This window comes from Rissa tridactyla, chromosome 5, assembly GCF_028500815.1.
Source record: "Rissa tridactyla isolate bRisTri1 chromosome 5, bRisTri1.patW.cur.20221130, whole genome shotgun sequence".
NCBI lineage: Eukaryota > Metazoa > Chordata > Aves > Charadriiformes > Laridae > Rissa > Rissa tridactyla.
Genome location: NC_071470.1, coordinates 73871550 through 73888354, shown reverse-complemented (window position 1 = coordinate 73888354; position 16805 = coordinate 73871550). Strand labels below are relative to the sequence as shown.

Below are 16805 nucleotides of genomic sequence, written 5' to 3'. Positions count from 1 at the left end.
ATAGGGTCTTTTCATCAAGTAAGTCTTGACAAATTATAACGATGGACTGGATTCTAGATTTCTTGCTTACTGTATAAATAGTTTTTTTTCAGGTGAGGAATAGGAGGAGAGAGAGGTTAGTGGATGAGAAACGTAGTGGATAAAATGAACTGGGCATTGTGCATCAGTGAATAAATAAAATACATGTCCTGCATGAGCGCATCTCCAACAGTATTTCCATATCTGTGTACTTCACCCTTTACAGTAAGCATTCCTGATCTGCTGAGTGGCTCAACATCTTCAGGGACCATTACCTTGGAAATATGAGGGGTAAGGATGCTCCTAGAGGCAGGAGGAGTATGTTGTGCCCAGAAGGAAACTGCCAACCAGGACTGTGTTGGGTTTTTTTCTGCAAAGAAATAATGGATTTTCTTACAATTATGGCCTGATTTCCCCTTTTACTTGGTGTAGACATCTAAACTTGGGTAAAATAGAGATAAAGCACTGTCACTCCTGTCCTGCAGAGTCTTCTGCTTGCTTTGTACAGGTATAAATGGCTTTGTACTCTTGGACTAGCTTCAGCTCTGCTTTGCCAAAAACACTACTGCAGGAGAAAGTGTGGACCTTCACGCAGTCCAAGAAAGCCCGTGGGGATGATGGTGTGCCTCCTTCACATGCCAGAGAAGCTTTGCGGAGGCGTCATCTGGTCGTACGCTCTCCCCACCGTGACCTATGCACTCTGATTTCCAGCTTTTCTTTGTCCTCCCAAAAGTCATGCTTTCTATGCTTCTACAATATGTTGAGTTTTAGTCTCTTACTATTTTCTGCTGAGTTCTGCAGCTTTGTGGGTGAGCTCAAGACCAGGGCATAAGGGCCATCTGGAAAAATTAGAGTTTCCGTGGTTGCATCAGCACTAGTGTAGAGAGGTCTTCCGTACCAGCTTCTCCAGGCTTAGAGGGGCTGAAATGTCAGGGCAAGTCAGGCTCCAGTCATCTTTTCGTAGCATCTATTCCCTTTTAAAAATTAGTTCACTTACGCACTTCGTCTTCTGTTACAGCTGCTTTAACTTTGGTCTTCTGGTTAACTAAAACTAAGCCTGTCTTTCTCTGAAAAACCCCTGAAACCCAACAATGACCGATCGTTACACGTAACTTCTTAATTATTTCTGCATGTGAGTTTTGGCTGTGCTCCAACTTTGAAATCATTATGCTGCTTCAGAGTGTAAATAAGTGGGACTGGATTAATAAATTGTATGAAACACAGTGCCACACTTCATTATAATCCACTTATAAAAGTGGAAAAAACCTTTTAGTACATAAAGTGCATCTGCTTTTAATTTTCATTTTGATCTTTTCTTTGTGTGTTTTCAGACACGAGTGCACTTTTTCAGAGAGGCTTTTAATGCTGGTGCCTGGCAGGTTCAAAGTTGCTTCTGAAGATGGCAAAACAGAGCTAGGAAATTTGGGATGTATTAGGAGAAGCATAGGACTGGATTATCCTCTCATAATTATAAATCACACTGAAATCTGGCATAAGTAGATGGCAGATCAGGTTTTTGATGTTAGTGACCTTTTTAAATTTTCTGTTTTCTTAATTCAAATTTTATCACTTTTACTTACAAAGCATGATCCGGACAAATGGAATTTTGCCTTTAGTCACTGTCATTTTTCGAAGATAAATCAATTGCTTTTGGTGCCAGTAGTGAACCCCACCATTTACGGAATACAAAAGTACGTTGTCAGCCACGTGAAACTGAGATTAAGTTCGTACAATGGATTTACACTAAATGTCCACCACCCTCAAGCATCCATCTCCTTCACTGACCTCTCTTGCAAGCTTTAGATCCGATAGCTGTTGCTGAAGAAATTGAGCTTTGGCAGTGGCTAACTTCGGTCACTTTAACGAGAAAGTTGCTGTATTTTTATGAAGGTTAACCCAAAGGATTTTTGTGCCGTTCGTACGCTTCTTGTAAGCAATGACATTTCAGTTCATGTGAGTTTGTATTAAATAGCTGCTTGCAGGAAACTAAAATTAATTCAATCTGCTTAGTACTACCGGAATTTTAATTATGAAAATTGAATTAGAACTGTAAAAAATCTGTTTTCAAACATGCTTCTTGTGAAGCTAAATGTGAATAGAGTTTTTTTAATTTTGTTTTTCTTAAATGTAATGAACGCAAGGGGTGAGGATTCATACCATGAAGGAGCAGCTACCGTAATCCTTGGGGGAATTCTGGATGTAAGTTATGTCATGATTAGTCTTTTGTTTTCTCTAAGCAAAACACATCTTGAAACCGCGATTATGTCAATTAGGCAGAATGATCTTTGAAAGTAGAATGGAATAATTCGATTTATGCCTTGGTGATACTGTATTTATGCCGTGAGATTACTTTTTTCTGTTGCCCTGTGTCTCTTCGAACAGTTTTGTTTTCAGTGGCCACCATCATTTGGGCTGAAATTTGACATATTTGTTTTTACCGAAGTAAACATTCCCTTATAATGAAGGGATCTTCAAGATCTCACTCTGGCATATGAATTATGTGTTTGAAAAATCTGGTATGCTTTAAAAGATGACTCTTTTCAACTCCCAGTGGTAACTTTATAGGTGTCGAAAATACCGGATGCAGATCGAGTCATCCATGGTTTTAGTTATTCAAGACCTAGGGTGATTCCAGTGTGAAAGATCACCGCTCAATTTATATCTGTGGCAACGCAAATTGCAATTCCTAGTGAAAAGGTGCGGTAATGAAGGCATGGGTCCAGCGCCCAGTGTGACGGCTGTCACCAAAAGGCCAGATTTGCTCTGGCTTTGAGGTTGTCCCGGTGCCAGCGCCGCAGCCGGACGCATCACATCCAGCATGCCTGGCTGAAGGGGGGGCACGGGGGTGTCACTTGCGAGATGGTCTCCAATAAAATTTGGGATAATTAGACGAAGGCTTCGACTTGTCAGTGTTTTTGCTGCTATGCGATACGTTGCTCAGCCTCTTGAGGTCGGACGAGTAAGCAAAAGGCGAAGTGGCTGTTTTCAGGGGCGCGGGAGGGTTGCCCTGCCCCGTTCAGGGCTTTGTGGACAGGGCTGCCTGGCAAGCCTGACCGGAATTCGGCGGGGCGGAGAGGGCTGGGACGCGTGGCTCTGCAGCCTGGAAATTCTGCACCCACTTCGGGGGCGTGATTGGAAGGACCCCCTTGTCCCTTTAAAGATGAAAGTAGTGATCATAATGGATGTAATACTCTTTCTGCTATTTAATTTAACTTTTTGATTTAGATTGTTAGAGTGGTTTAACATTAAACGTACTGTGAAATTTCATCATAATTGTTGAATCTTCTGCTGTCCCCTCATCCTCTTTCTTCTGACTGTTTCTTCAGACTTACCTGACATAAGAGACCTGAGGTTCCTGATAAAATAAATTACTGGAGAGAAAAACGAGGAAAATAAATAGGCAGACATGTACATATTTCAAAGGATAAAACAGACTCCTTTTTAATAAGCCAACAAGCAAATGCAGAAAACTTTTTTTTAAATTGACTTTCATGACCATCTGATATTACTTTGGTCAACATTTCTGTGTTTGGGATCTTGAGAGATTCTGCTAAAAGACTCTGTGGTGGTACTGCTTGCAGCCTTTAAAAGAAAATTACTACTGACCAAGGTTCCAGAGGAAAAGACTTGTCAGTGTATGTGCTGGCAATATTTTAAATTGTCACTATTATTCATAGTAATATTCATTATTGTGAATTTAGCATATTTCCCGTCTGAGCTGTAGTAAACTGTACATGCGAAATGCAAGAGAAAAATATGCTTTGAAGATAATGTGTCATTCGCACAGAATAAAATTTATGATCTGCTGAGCATGCTAAATGCAAGAACACAGCAGATTTGAACTTCAAAATGTTTGCAAAAACCAAAGGGTAGTTACTTCTAATTAAAAAAAAAAAAGTTAACAGCACATTTTCATTGAGATCAAGAGTTGGGGAAAGTTTTACTTTCTGAAACAAACTGACAATTTTTCTAGTAATATCTTATATAAATAGCATGAATCGTATTGAAGGAGTTGGCCCGGAATTGCAAATTATAAAAGGGAGTGGCAAAGCACAGAATTAACGCTATATACCTTGATTTTTCTGTCTGTCCTATGAGAACAGAAGTTCTTTCTTAGTTTGCCTGTTGCATATGATTACTGTAAAGGCAGTTTAATCCACACCTGAATCTGCCAGTAGGATAGCGGGGCAGAATAAGCAGTTTGAATAGTGAATAGAGTGTAACAGGCTTCAGCTCCATATACGCTTACAAATATGAATATTTTTATGGAGGTGAATATTTTCAGCAGAGTATTCACTGAAGGAGTATGGCGTAGGGAGCCACGTAGTCACTAGAAATCCTTACATTACCAATTAGCGCTCCGTATTCCAGAATACACCGTCCCACCCCAGCCTCTCAAACATTCCCTTAAATGAACTTGGTATTTCACACGAATCTTATTTTACACTCTGTACTTCCTGAAATCCAGTTGTAACAGTGAGCTAATTGCAGAGCAGGGTACTACATCCTGTATGGAAACGTAGCAGAGTGGTTGACTGCTTTTATTGGCAAAAATGGAAGGGCATTTCAGTTGCAGTTTTAAGATTTTTTGCATGACGCTTCTTGAAAAAGGTCTTTCCAGTCCTTCTAGGCCATTTCACGTACATAGAAATTTTCCACTAATGTGCATTGAAATTTACAGTATGTCAAGAATGCCTTATCAGATTTCTAGCATGGGAAAGCAGAAGTAGCCGTCATGCATGCAACATGATCTCTTATAAATACATCATGCCTACTGCTCTGCAGATAACAGCATCTAGAGAGTTCAAAATTAGACTTCAGTTAAAATTTAAACCAAAATTAAAATTTGGAAACTTGCTGTGAAAGAAAATGCTGTAAAATATTAGATATCTGATTTTGTCAAAACAACATCCTCTGAAGCTCTAATTCTCACTCTTGGTATTACTGTATCCGTTATAATCTAAAATCAAATGCAATTGAGCTGAAAACTAATTTCAAAACAGAAACAAAATGATGTAGCTTGGTAACGGGATTATTTTGGTGTCTTTAGATATTTTTCTTTGGTTTTCCTCCCAAGCAGATTTCCAGTGCTGTGTGATTTCACTGAATCTGAAGTGCTTTGCAAAGACGAGATACTTTTCCTATTCCTTTTCTGTGCTATCTAGTATCATTCAGCATTTCTTTGACCACTTGAAAAGGAAATTACTCCATAGTCAGTCATGTGGCCATATTTAGACTTCCAACATGCTGAACCGAAAGCTTTCTTAGCTCCTGTGGATTTCGGGAGGCCCCAGCTCTCTTCCATGACCGACTGTTGATGCGGCTGGTTGGTACAAACTCTGCCTCCTTCGTGGAGATGGCAGTGGGAGCCCCGGAGATGGTTTTAGTACCAATTTGGGGCATATCTTGTCTTGGTGGCTCAGTCCCTCTGGATAACAGGATGTCTGGAGCACCAGGCACAGGCTTGGAGAGGCTTTCAAAATTCTGTAGCCTGTTTTAAGCATGGCAGAAGAAAATGCGCACAGGTACCTCAAATACGAGATGTTTACGTATATTTTCTTGCTCACTTGTTTCACTGTTGTTAACAGGTTTCATCCCTGCTGGATGGTTTCTCCTGCAGAAAACAGTAGCCTTTTTTGGGCTACCTCCCGCGCTCCCTTGCCAAATTTCCTCTCTCTCCTTGATCCCTCTCATCGGTGCCCTTTCAGTCTGCTTAAAATAGTGAGTGAGAACCATTTTTATAACTTCTCGCCTCCTTTGCCAGGATCACCAGGCTGTACCAATTGTTTTTGCTAACCTGGTCTCAGCCCAGTGTGAAAGCAAGTTTCCTGGGAAGGTGAGGGAGCAAGAGACAGTCTCCATGTCGAAATTGGCAGAGCACTGGAGTCTGTGCTCTTAGTTTTGCTTGGGGAGCGCGTAACACTATGGCAATTTGAAAACTTTTGACGTATAAAGCATCAGGGGACACAGCCCTCCCTCTTCCACTTCCATAAAAAAGGGGAATCGGCTTTATATCTGTAGTCACCGTTGGAGGAAGCGCTGGTAGTTCACCTGCGCTTTCAAACTTTGGCTTTCTGGAGGAAACAAGTGGCGGTAGTTAAAGCGCAGAGCATTAAGTTGTTGTTCGTGACGTTATCACCACCAAAGGGCAACCTGCAGCTCTTTCTTGGGGATACTGAGTAAGAATCCGTAGTGTATTTCAGATCAGGCAGAGAAAAAAGGTCGGGTGATCACAGGCCAACACGCTGGATTTGAGAATGTTTTTCTCAGTTAAACACTGTTTAAAACAGTTAAACGCTGTTTAATTATAACATGGTATAATTAAATCGCAGTTAAACACAAGGTTTAAAGCGCATAGAAAATGCAGAAAAATACCGTGTGGCAGAAGTTTGTAGGCTATCCTCACTACTTGAGCACCAGCTGATGTGCCTATGCTTTTAAAAGAGCCCAGCTGGGTTTTGTAGACCCTGCAGAAAATGATGCTGTTGAGACTGTGTTTTTATTCATGTCTCAGGTAGTTTTAATATAAAAAACTATAATTTAATTAATGTAATGCCCTTTGCTTGGGCATATTACATAAGCTGTAGCCATACCTTTGACTGCGGTGTAAATCTGCCCTATGTAATCACCAATTACTGGCGAATGGAGGAAATCAGACATTTAGAAGGTAAGTGAGAAGACTGAAGAAAGAGTCGTGGAACAGGAGGGGGTAGAAGACTGAAGATGAAAGTAGGTAAAGGAGAAGGTTAGGAAATAAATTTTATTGAAGGAAAGAGAAAGGAAGGGGGAGTATAAAGTAAGGAGAGTCACAAAAATACAATAAAAATGATAAATAAATGAATCCAATAATATAAAAGGTTAAAGAAACTTGAAGACGTTTTGGGATCTAGAAGTAGCAGAAGGTAATTGAGAATGAGAAGCAAGCAGGAAATATCCCAGATGTGAATATTTTCCCAAAATCAAAACTAATTTTAATTAAGTCTCTAATCCGTCATAAAGAAGGGAAAGCTCTACATTCTTGCTTCAGAGAAGGATTTAGACTATACCTATGCTATAAGCCCAGTCTGTAATAATGTTAATAATAGATCGATATTGTTGTCTTGAGCAATTGGCAGATGCGGCCTTTGTCTGCAGCCGGAAAGCATATTGTCTGGGAATGATACAGTCAGATGACTAAAGCTGTGGCGTAATAAGGGAGATGGACCCTGAAGTCAGGCTGAATTTTGAGAAACCCTGAGATTTGATGTCTAAAATACAAACCCCGAGCATTCACTATATAAAAAGAAGGGGCAATATCCATATCTAAGTTCAGTACCTTGTCTGTGGCATTGATAAGCTCATTCTGCGCTGCTCATAAATCTCAGCGTGAGGAATCAAGTTCATTAGTTTGCCGTGGTCAGACTGGACTGGTTTAAACAGAGCCGAGGAAGTTAATTATCCAACGTCTCAGGTGGGTCTAGCAATAAGTAACTAGTTCTGGAGAGAGCGACTTGGGCTGTGGCTGCAGCCTTTGGAGCTGCAGCCGGGGGGGGGGGGGTGGGGGGTGCCGGGTCCTGCGGTTGCATGCGGATGGCCGGCTGGGAGGGACTGCCCTAATCTCTTTCCCAGGTTGTTCGAACCAGTTCAAGAGCAGTAAAACAAGGTTATGTAATTGACATGTGATGTAGCCTAAAATAGTGACTGCAAACATAGGCTGCTGTTGCTGGGCAGTTGTCAACTGCTAAAAAAAAAAAAAAAAAGAGAGAGAGCCCTCAACTGTGTAACAAATGGACCTTTTACATGAAAATGCAGTTCTGATTTTCACTGAATAGCAGGCTTTTTCTTTTTTTTTTTTTTTTTCCCTCCCCGATTGCAAGAAACAGAGGCTCTGTGAAAACTGAAATTTGGAAAGAGATTCATTATTGTACTTATCGTGCTGATTTATTTGAGAGTACCTACCTACTGCAGATGGTGAAATAAAAACCTCAGGTATATGCAGTTTGTCTCTTGATGGTGGGATACAACTGTCAAACAGAAAATCCTTTTCTGTATGCGGACAATCATTGTGACAGGTCTTAGCAGTAATTTTATTTATATACTGGCCATTAAAAGGTAGAAATAGTTCATTTTTTATTAATTAAAAGAGCTCATATGGATTACAGGGATAACATCCGTTTCACAAAATCCATGAAGGTTTCAGAGCTGGATGAAAGGAACGCATCACATAGCTCAGTGAGCACAAACGAGAGGCTAGGACGTGCAGATTATGTGATATGTCTTGCTGTAGGAGGCAAAGCCCTTCATTAGGCCTATAACAGAAAGCAGCAAAACCAGGTGTTAAGTTCTGTTTGCTGACCAGATATTCTTGAGGTGAGAAGCCTCCCTCAGAAAATCCTGATGATTTTCTTCAGCGTGTTTTCTTTGTCTTTCCTTCCGCAGGGGAAGGTCTGTAGCCCGGGTCAGAAGGGCTGCAGGGGCTGGGCTCAGGCAGTCTGACAGGCTGGTGGGTAAAGGGAAGGGACAGACTTGAGCAGTAAATAACATTTATGGAACTGGGGGAAACTTAGTATAGAATTACAGCCATTCAACCCAGATTTATTTTTTTTTCTGCCCCTTGTTCACTAGTGTTATCAGGAGTTACTTCAGTAAAATGAGTGGTTATGCTGGTAAATACTGACAGGAGTAGCAGGAGGATATTTAGAGGAGTTCCTGCGCTAAGGATGCCCAGGTAATAGTGTTAAACACCTATACTCTCCTGCTCAAGCAGGTGCCAATAGGTACTCCAAGCCATAAGGCTTTTATGGAGATAATCTTCGCACTTGGGAAATACGGAGAAATCTAAGCCTTTATTCCAGCCCAGAAGCTGCAAAAGGGTTCCTAGCTCTGATGTGCAGATCTGCGAGGCAGGGCTGGAGGTGGCTTCCAGCTCCTCTCTCCTCAGACCCTGGAAGAAGGCTTGACCGTTCTGGCAGCCTGCAGGGAGAAAGAAGTTAACTTCGCCTGCAATTTTATGAGTCAAAGTATTAATTCTTATTGTGGAGGAAGAAGGAAAGTTTATGAATTTTACGTGCGTTTTGATGTGCTTCAGTGAGATGCTATTTTAAAAACTGAGCTTTTTTCAAGCTTTTTCTGCTTTATTTGGTCCTTAGCCGCCACTCCTGTTTTCTCACTTTCCCATCCTTTTGCGAGCCTTCCTCAATCACGTCTTTGTCTTGGGACCCAAAGAACACTCCGGTTTCAGACTTCGTACCCGGCGTGGCTTTTGACTTTTCCCTTACCTCTCCCAGGGCAGGTTGCAGTGGGCCTGTGGCTCTTGCAGAGGGGGGGGAAAAAGAGAGCTGGCTGCCCAGGTAAAAGCGGGAGAGAACACGTGGAGGGCAGCGGTGCCGCAGGAGAGGAGCTGGGCATTAGTGGCACACAAGCGAGCGTGAGTCAACAACCTAATGCCATTGCTGAAAGCCAGATCTGGTCCAGGATTGCATTAGCAGGGCTGTTGTCTGCAGGATGCAGGAAGTAACTATTTCATTGGGCTTAGTGATGGTCAAACTCTGCAAGAAAAATGTACCCGGTTTCGGGCGCTCTGTTGTATAAAAGAAGCTGGAGGCGAATAAGAGGAATGACGACAGATTTAGGAAACATGACCTATGAGAAAAGATTGAGAGAACTGGATTTGTTTAGTCTGGAAAAGAGATGGGGAACATAAATCTCTCGATAGGCATGAGATTGTTGTAAGAAGGTGGTGATCTATTACTCTGTATGTCTTGAGAGGAGTGCGAATCTCTCTTTCAGTTGCAAAATACCCCCATTTGTGTTAAATGCAAAGAGAAAAAACACAGCTTCAAGGGTAGCTAATCACTATCCTAATCACATGGCTTGTAGGGAAGTTGCAGAATACCTTTCCTCAGAAGGTTTTAAGACAAATTTAGAGGGAAAAAAAAAAAAACGAAACCCAAAAAAACCTGCCTGAACTCTTAAGCTAGTCTTCTGGTTCCATGAGTGGGCTAGAATTAAACAATCTTTGGATCCTCTTCCAGCACTACGCTTTTTTTTTTTTTACCCTTACAAAATTTAACATTTGATCATAGTAGTTGCTATTTTAACAAGAGAGCAGAAATGTAGAAGTCTCATTAATGATTTGCAGTTCCTGACTTAGACTTCAAAAAAACTGGGGGGAAAATAATAATTTCTAGGAGGAAGGTAAAACATGGGGGATATTTCAGAAATTTCTGTAATTTTCTAATTTTGCTTTAGATAGTAACAGTAATATTACTGACAAGAAATACCTCTGCCCCATTCCTATTGCAGCCTTACGTGCCTGGAAGTATCGCGGGCAACGCTCCACGCACGTATGGGAGCTCATCTTAGCAAGTCAGATTTTGGGACCAGCAGCCCAATCGTGCTGGAGCTTTAAAATAGGGAACGGCCTCATTTTGGCAGTAATTCGTAGGCCAAATAAGAACAGCTTTTTTTCCTCCCCTCCTTTACTGCTGAATTTTGCTTGTTCCAAGAAAATGTAGTAAGAGGGAAGACTGAATTTCACAACGGCTTCCTTTTTGTAAGCATATAAAAGCAAGGAATTAAAGAGTTATGGCAGGTGAGAGAGTTGAAAACACTGAAGTATTTTTGCGTGTACGTTTGGATGTGTCATTTTGTGGTATGTGGTGACACAATAACCTGGAAAGCGCATACTCAGATATTCCTCTGGCTCTACTGTGAATAGGACAGATGTCTGTTTCTTCTTAGTGTGTAACTGTGTAGTACCTATTACTTATTTTGAACAGGAACTTTTCCTGCCATCTTTTGTAACTCTGTATTTTAGATGGAACAGGAATTAGCTTGTATAAGCGCACTTAATGGTGGCATATGTAAAAATTACTTTCATCTTAATGCATTTAGCACATGGGAGATGAGAATTCGATATCTACTCTGTCGCTTTCCAGCCCACTTGTGAGTGATTAAACTGGATAAAAAGAACAACTGGATTAAGCTAAACACAAACTACACAAGCAGATCGATACGTGTCTTGAAAGAGTTGGAGATCTAGCACCGCAAACACATCAGCCCCTTTGCAGGACTGTCTCCATCGCCTCGTTGAGATCCTGAAGAGCCCTGGAGGTCTTGACAGCTGCATCAATTTCAGATGTGTAGCTTTCTGTTCTGATTCTGAAGTTTAGAGGCATGAGCGAGGCTCATGCTGCACAAATGGAAGATACTGATTCATTATGAGTATCTTTGCTTTACTAGCTGATTTTACAAAATAGGTTTTATTTGAAAAGTACCGTACTTGATTGCATGGAAATCCGAAGCCATTTTTTTCATCATAGATTACAAACTTTTTTGAAAAACTGTTCATTATTATTTCATAGCTGTACTCTACATAGAGGGTTTGCCTGAATGCTGATCTGTTCTGTTTTTTAAGGGTTTTTCAAGTTACTTCCATTAATGTAAGCTTTAAGATTACTGTGGTTATTTATTTATATTTTTTTTTTTAGAAATTAAAAAATTGACAAGACAACGTGTTTTTTGGGAAGACTTTTGCCTTGCTTACTAGAAAAACTACTTACAGATTTTGTACCATACCTTAGTATTCAGAGAAGCATGATTCAAAAATTGATGAACCTTGACTAAGTTATGTTTTCTGAAATGATTTGGTCTAGAGTAGGTAAGCCAGAAAGTAATAATTGCAGGCTACCTAAACCATTTGAAGGGTGACTTACAGAATTATTCTGCTATTGTGGGAATATTTCTTATGAAGGCACAGTGTGACAGTGATGGAATCAAATAAACATTTCCACAATATTTAAGAATGTGACCCAAGTAATTATCCTGGAGTACATAAATGTTAACCTCGTTTTATTAAACCCATTAACTTTTGAAAGCAGTAGTGAAAAATGTTGACTTAACAGGTGTACAGTTTTGTAGAGCAAACTGCCTTCAGGGTAGTTCTGCAATGGGGTTCATTTTGCAGCATTAGAGCTGACTTGTCATATTAATAGCCTGCACCCGCCTGTGGAAGCCTAAAAATGGTATTGCAGTACTCTGTGATGTACAAAGGACATTGTAGGAGCACTGAGCAATCGTACTTGCATTCCTAGCAGAAAATAACCATTTTTCCCCTCTCACCACAAAAAGGTAGTACACCAGTATTTGTAAGGGCATATAAACCATCTTTATACTGTATATGATTATTTTAAACACTTTTGGTTTCTATTATAATTTTATGTTCATGTTGTCTGCATGGTATTTCTTTAGGAAATGTGCTCAAGTCAGTACAGAGCAAAAATGTAAACAGGAATTAAGTTGACTTTTCTCTTGTGCGTCTGTTTGTTTGTATAGATCACATCATAAAATAAACATTGCACAAAGGTTTTCATTTTGTGATTAGCTGAGAATTTTATCTTTTTATTGTTTAGCAGGCCTACTTAAAGACCAGCTGATAGATACAGGTGCTGCCACTATATTGTACAACTTGATTTTATGCCTGACAACTTCATGAGCTCATATTCGTATCTTACCTAAGTTTTATTGTTGTTCGTCTGTGTCACAATGCTAGGTGAGGTCCCTTAATAAAAACCCTTATTTGCCCATCTGAAAATGGGCAGTTGTTTAAACATCTAAAGCATTATCTAAATGTTGGTACCTTTGTGATATTATAATAGCGCTTCACTTACTCAGGAAGGGTTCTCTATGTGTGAGATGCTCAGTGAAGAGATGCAGGAAGCAGCCCAAACTTCAGTTCACTGTCTAAACAGATAACATTGGGTAAGAGTGAAGGGAAGTCAGATGCAGAGATAGAAGAGGACTTACCTGAAGTTTTAAGACAAATTCCTGATAGACCCCAAAACAGAAGCTGGGTCTCCTGTGTCCCATGAGTGTCCCCTCTGTCCTCCAAGGAAGCCTGTGTGTGTTGTGGAAAACATCTTGGCAAACCTATTTTATGCCTCTTACTGAGCAGCTCTGTCCCCTTATGAGCCTGCGTCTTCTCTCCCGCTCCCCGCACGCGTCGGCCTCACATGTGTTTCAGCCCAGCTCTGCTTCCAAGCCCCGGCCGGGGGTCCCCTCCCCACGCTTCGGTCATGGGCAGCAACTTTGACATTACATGTACAGCTCTTGGGTTTCTGCACATCTCACCTGCTTCGTTCGTGACCCGCTTAGGAGTTTCTCTGCTTAGTTGCCGGTTGGTGTTACTGCATTTGCAATCCGAATGTTTTTTTCCTCTGCCTTGTGTTTGTAAAGGCATCTTTATTATGAACTTGTGTTTAGTTTATGGAGTATTGAGTTTCTTACCTTATGTCTAAAATACCTGTCCCTGAGACTCAGTGGTTCTTACAGTGAGTGCGCTACATGAGCCTCCAACATGCTGTTGTATTATTATACACAGGACTATTTTCTTGAACTTTGCGAGCTGGCAATTCCTGCGGCTTACCTTACAGTCTGTTGTACTGTGTCCTCTGTCCTCTCCTTTCATCCATTCCCTGGAAACCCTCTGCGTTGCTTTTTGTCGCGTTTGCTGCAGACCATGTGCCACCTCTGGATTGAGGCAGCTAAAATAATCTCCTCTCGCTTTTCCTGTCACGCTGCACCAACCCCTCGTGGCTTCCTTTATTCTTCCACATCAAATTCAAGCACCTTACTTTGAAAATCCACGTGGTAGTGCCCTCGTCTGATACACTGCATCCGTTTGCTCTACCTACGTTCCACCCACAAAGCAAAACACCTTTTGAGTCTCCAAGTTGTTAAATGCCAGCCTATTTCCCTGGTTGCCATGTATTTCCCTTCTGCTAAATGTTATGTGTTAAATACCTGCTGTCTCCTCAGGATCGCTTCTGTGGTGCTTTGCAGAACTGAAATAATATGGTTGTAATTTAAGCCTGTTTTGGTAAACCCTTCAGAAACCTTCTGCTGTATAGAGAGTAACTGATTCAATCAGAAATCAAGTGCTCAGTGAACTGGTTAAAGAGAGTGATACATACTGGGAAGGTTAACCTCTGCTTTGCATTTCTGTTTTAGGTTGTGAACTTCTTTAGCATGAGAACAGCCCTTGGTTTTGTACCAAAACTAAGAGCTGCCAGGCTGCTCTGTGATACAGCACATTTAAGAAGATTTGAAAAAGCTCAAACTAATTGTTTGCTTTTCGCAAAAAGAAAAATTCCAGTCCTGCTTAGAAAAAAAGTAATGAGCTCTCTCTTATGAGTGACACCAAAAGCTTTCCCAAATTAAACAGAAGAGATGCTCATAGTAAGACCCGTGACAAGTCACCGAGGTTGTTGGGAAGGCCAAAGAATGGATTTTGGAATGTCTGTATTAATAAGAAGCTCAAAATGACTGCAAAATAAGAGAGAAGAACAAATTGGAATGATGTAAATACATCCACTAATAATGTGTTTTGTTTTTGGGTCATTCAGGACAGCACAATTACCTGTGTGCGGGAAGGAATGACTGCATAATTGATAAGATTCGGAGGAAGAACTGCCCAGCCTGTCGATTACAGAAATGTCTGCAAGCTGGAATGAATTTAGGAGGTAAGCAGAATATTAATAGTTTGGTCTCTTAATTTAATTAGGCAAAAACATTGGAAATTTGCAGCTTTTTAATAGTTCTGGCAGCTGCATAATCTCAAAAGTTTAAGGTGGAATTATCCTGAAGTGCTTAATAGCTAATAAACTCTATTGTCATTCTAAATCAGGTTTTTGAGATATGTATTTTATGGCTCAGAAAAAAAGAAAAGTGGGTGTTTTATGATGACAGTCATTTTAGTGGAATCTCATAAAGCTAAAAATGTTAAGGTTTCAAGTATTGCATGCTTTTTTTTTTTTTTTTGGTGTTGAGCATTCTCTCAAAAACCAAGAAACATTTTACACCATCATGAAAGAAATTCACACATGGTGAAACCTCTCCACTTTTTTTGTTTCTTATTCAACACTTCTATTGATTTATTTCTGCGACTGTTCAGATATGCAATAATTTTGATGATGTTACTCCATCCTTCATATACCAGCAACAAAAAGTCAAAACCTTTTCTTAATAATTATCAAAAGTATTTTGAAAGCATTATGATAGCAAAACTTATGGGGTTTTCCATTGTTTTAGTTCCTCAATTGCAACGTCTACACAATTCTGGTTGTGCTTCAATGGGCGTCTTGTTTCAAGTCGTCACCTGAGCAAATTGCTATTACAAATCACTTTTTCCCACTACTCTTTATTATGTGAACAGGTGTTTGGGTACTGCTGCACGTCCTTCCCCTGATGCACAGAGTGATCCTGCCCTTAGAGTGTTTTCACCGTTCCGGAAAATTATAACACGGTTACATTAATTCCTCCAAATCGTTTCCTATCTCACAATTTGCTTTTTATCCTCCTGGACCTATTCTCCTAAGTAGCTTAGTTTAGTTCTACAGACAGATTTAGCTGCTTGTCTTTTATAGGTTATATGCAGAATCCCGGATCCTGCCTGCTGCCGGCTCCCTTTTTCTACCTCACAGACTTCTTTTTCTGTCTTGTCTCCTGGCAGAAACAGTCAAGCAAGCTGCTTCTTACTCTTCTGGGGAGAGTAGCCCCGTTAAGACCTCTTTCAAACCCTTTCCCAATTTTGCGATGCTGCATGGCCCCCCTGTTTCTGCTTCCCAAAGGAAAACGGGGCCAGATCGTGTGTCACGATGACTTTCCCTTGATTTTGATCTGCGCTAGTGAATCTAGCAAGGGAAACAGAATGGCGCCTTTGTTTGATGAAACAGGAGCTCCATGGCAGTAGCTCCTTCTTCCCAAAAAACGGTGCTGAAAGTGTGTGTGGAGCTGGAAGCCTGGCTCCTGGGAGTGCTGGAAATTTTTCTGCAGCCTCCCGATGGCCGGTACAGGGCATCCTCTGTTGCGGTGCCAGCAGAGCCCCTGCAAGCCTGCCTTCCTGGACGGACGTCAGTGCCCAGCGCTCCAGCAAAATACAGGGCTGCCGTCCCACTTGATAACCTTTAGAAACAGCAGCACGTGAGACTTCGTCTGCGATGTCATGAGTTCATCACTGTGATTTCCCGGGGTGTTCCAAAGGACGTGTCCACACTGTCGTCTGCAAAAAACAAGGGAGGGGGTAAACTTTGCTTAAGGGGGTTGTGCCTTGTTTTGTTTTTTTTTCAGTTGGCCAGAATGCTGTAAATGAGAAACGTATTTTAAAATCTTACCTTGTGTTGGAGCTTGCTAGTCTGTTGGAAACTGTAATTAGTGATCTGCATTTAATGACCTAGAAGGCCGAGTCTGTCTCTGTAGTGTGCAGCTGGCCTGCGGTTGAGCTTTGCGGTTTAGCCGTTTTGGGGATTTTCTTCATGTAGAAAGGTGAAATTCTCATTCTTCATTTGATCCATTTATGCCACATAAAGGAGCTAAAATGGCATTACAAGGTCCTTCCATAACTGCCATGAATGAGGTAGCCAGGGAACGGCTCTGTATGTCCAGGCAACATGGTACCTTCTGTGTGGTCCAGGAGAGAAAGGCCAGGTTGGAGGCAGAGGGGAGGACTGCCGGAGAGAGGTGAAGTGCCTGCAGCCGAGACAGCGTTTAGAGGGCCCCAAAGGCTGCCAAGTTCTGCTAACGGACCTTTCAGCCTTTGAGCCAGCCCAGGTCTGGCAAGAAATGTTGGTAGCTTAAGGCCGTTTGCTGCTTGGGCCATCCCTCTGCCTCCATGGTGAGCTTTGCCTTGGGCATCTACAGAGGAGCTACACAGCATCTCAGGCTTAACTTGGGGAACTTCCGTGTGCTGTTGCAGGAGGTTTCTGATATGGTGGAGATCATCAGAAAAAAGGGGGTGGAAATGGCAAGAA

General features: G+C 41.3%; 1 protein-coding gene across 3 annotated transcripts in view; it reads left to right on the top strand.

Moving 5' to 3' along the window:
* NR3C2 (nuclear receptor subfamily 3 group C member 2) overlaps positions 1–16805 on the top strand; it is a 222833-nt gene that overhangs the window by 147092 nt on the left and 58936 nt on the right. For all 3 annotated transcript variants that reach the window (XM_054202137.1, XM_054202140.1, XM_054202139.1), the window contains exon 4: positions 14403–14519. In XM_054202137.1, coding sequence (XP_054058112.1) covers positions 14403–14519 — 117 coding nt within the window. The remainder of the gene's footprint in view (positions 1–14402; positions 14520–16805) is intronic.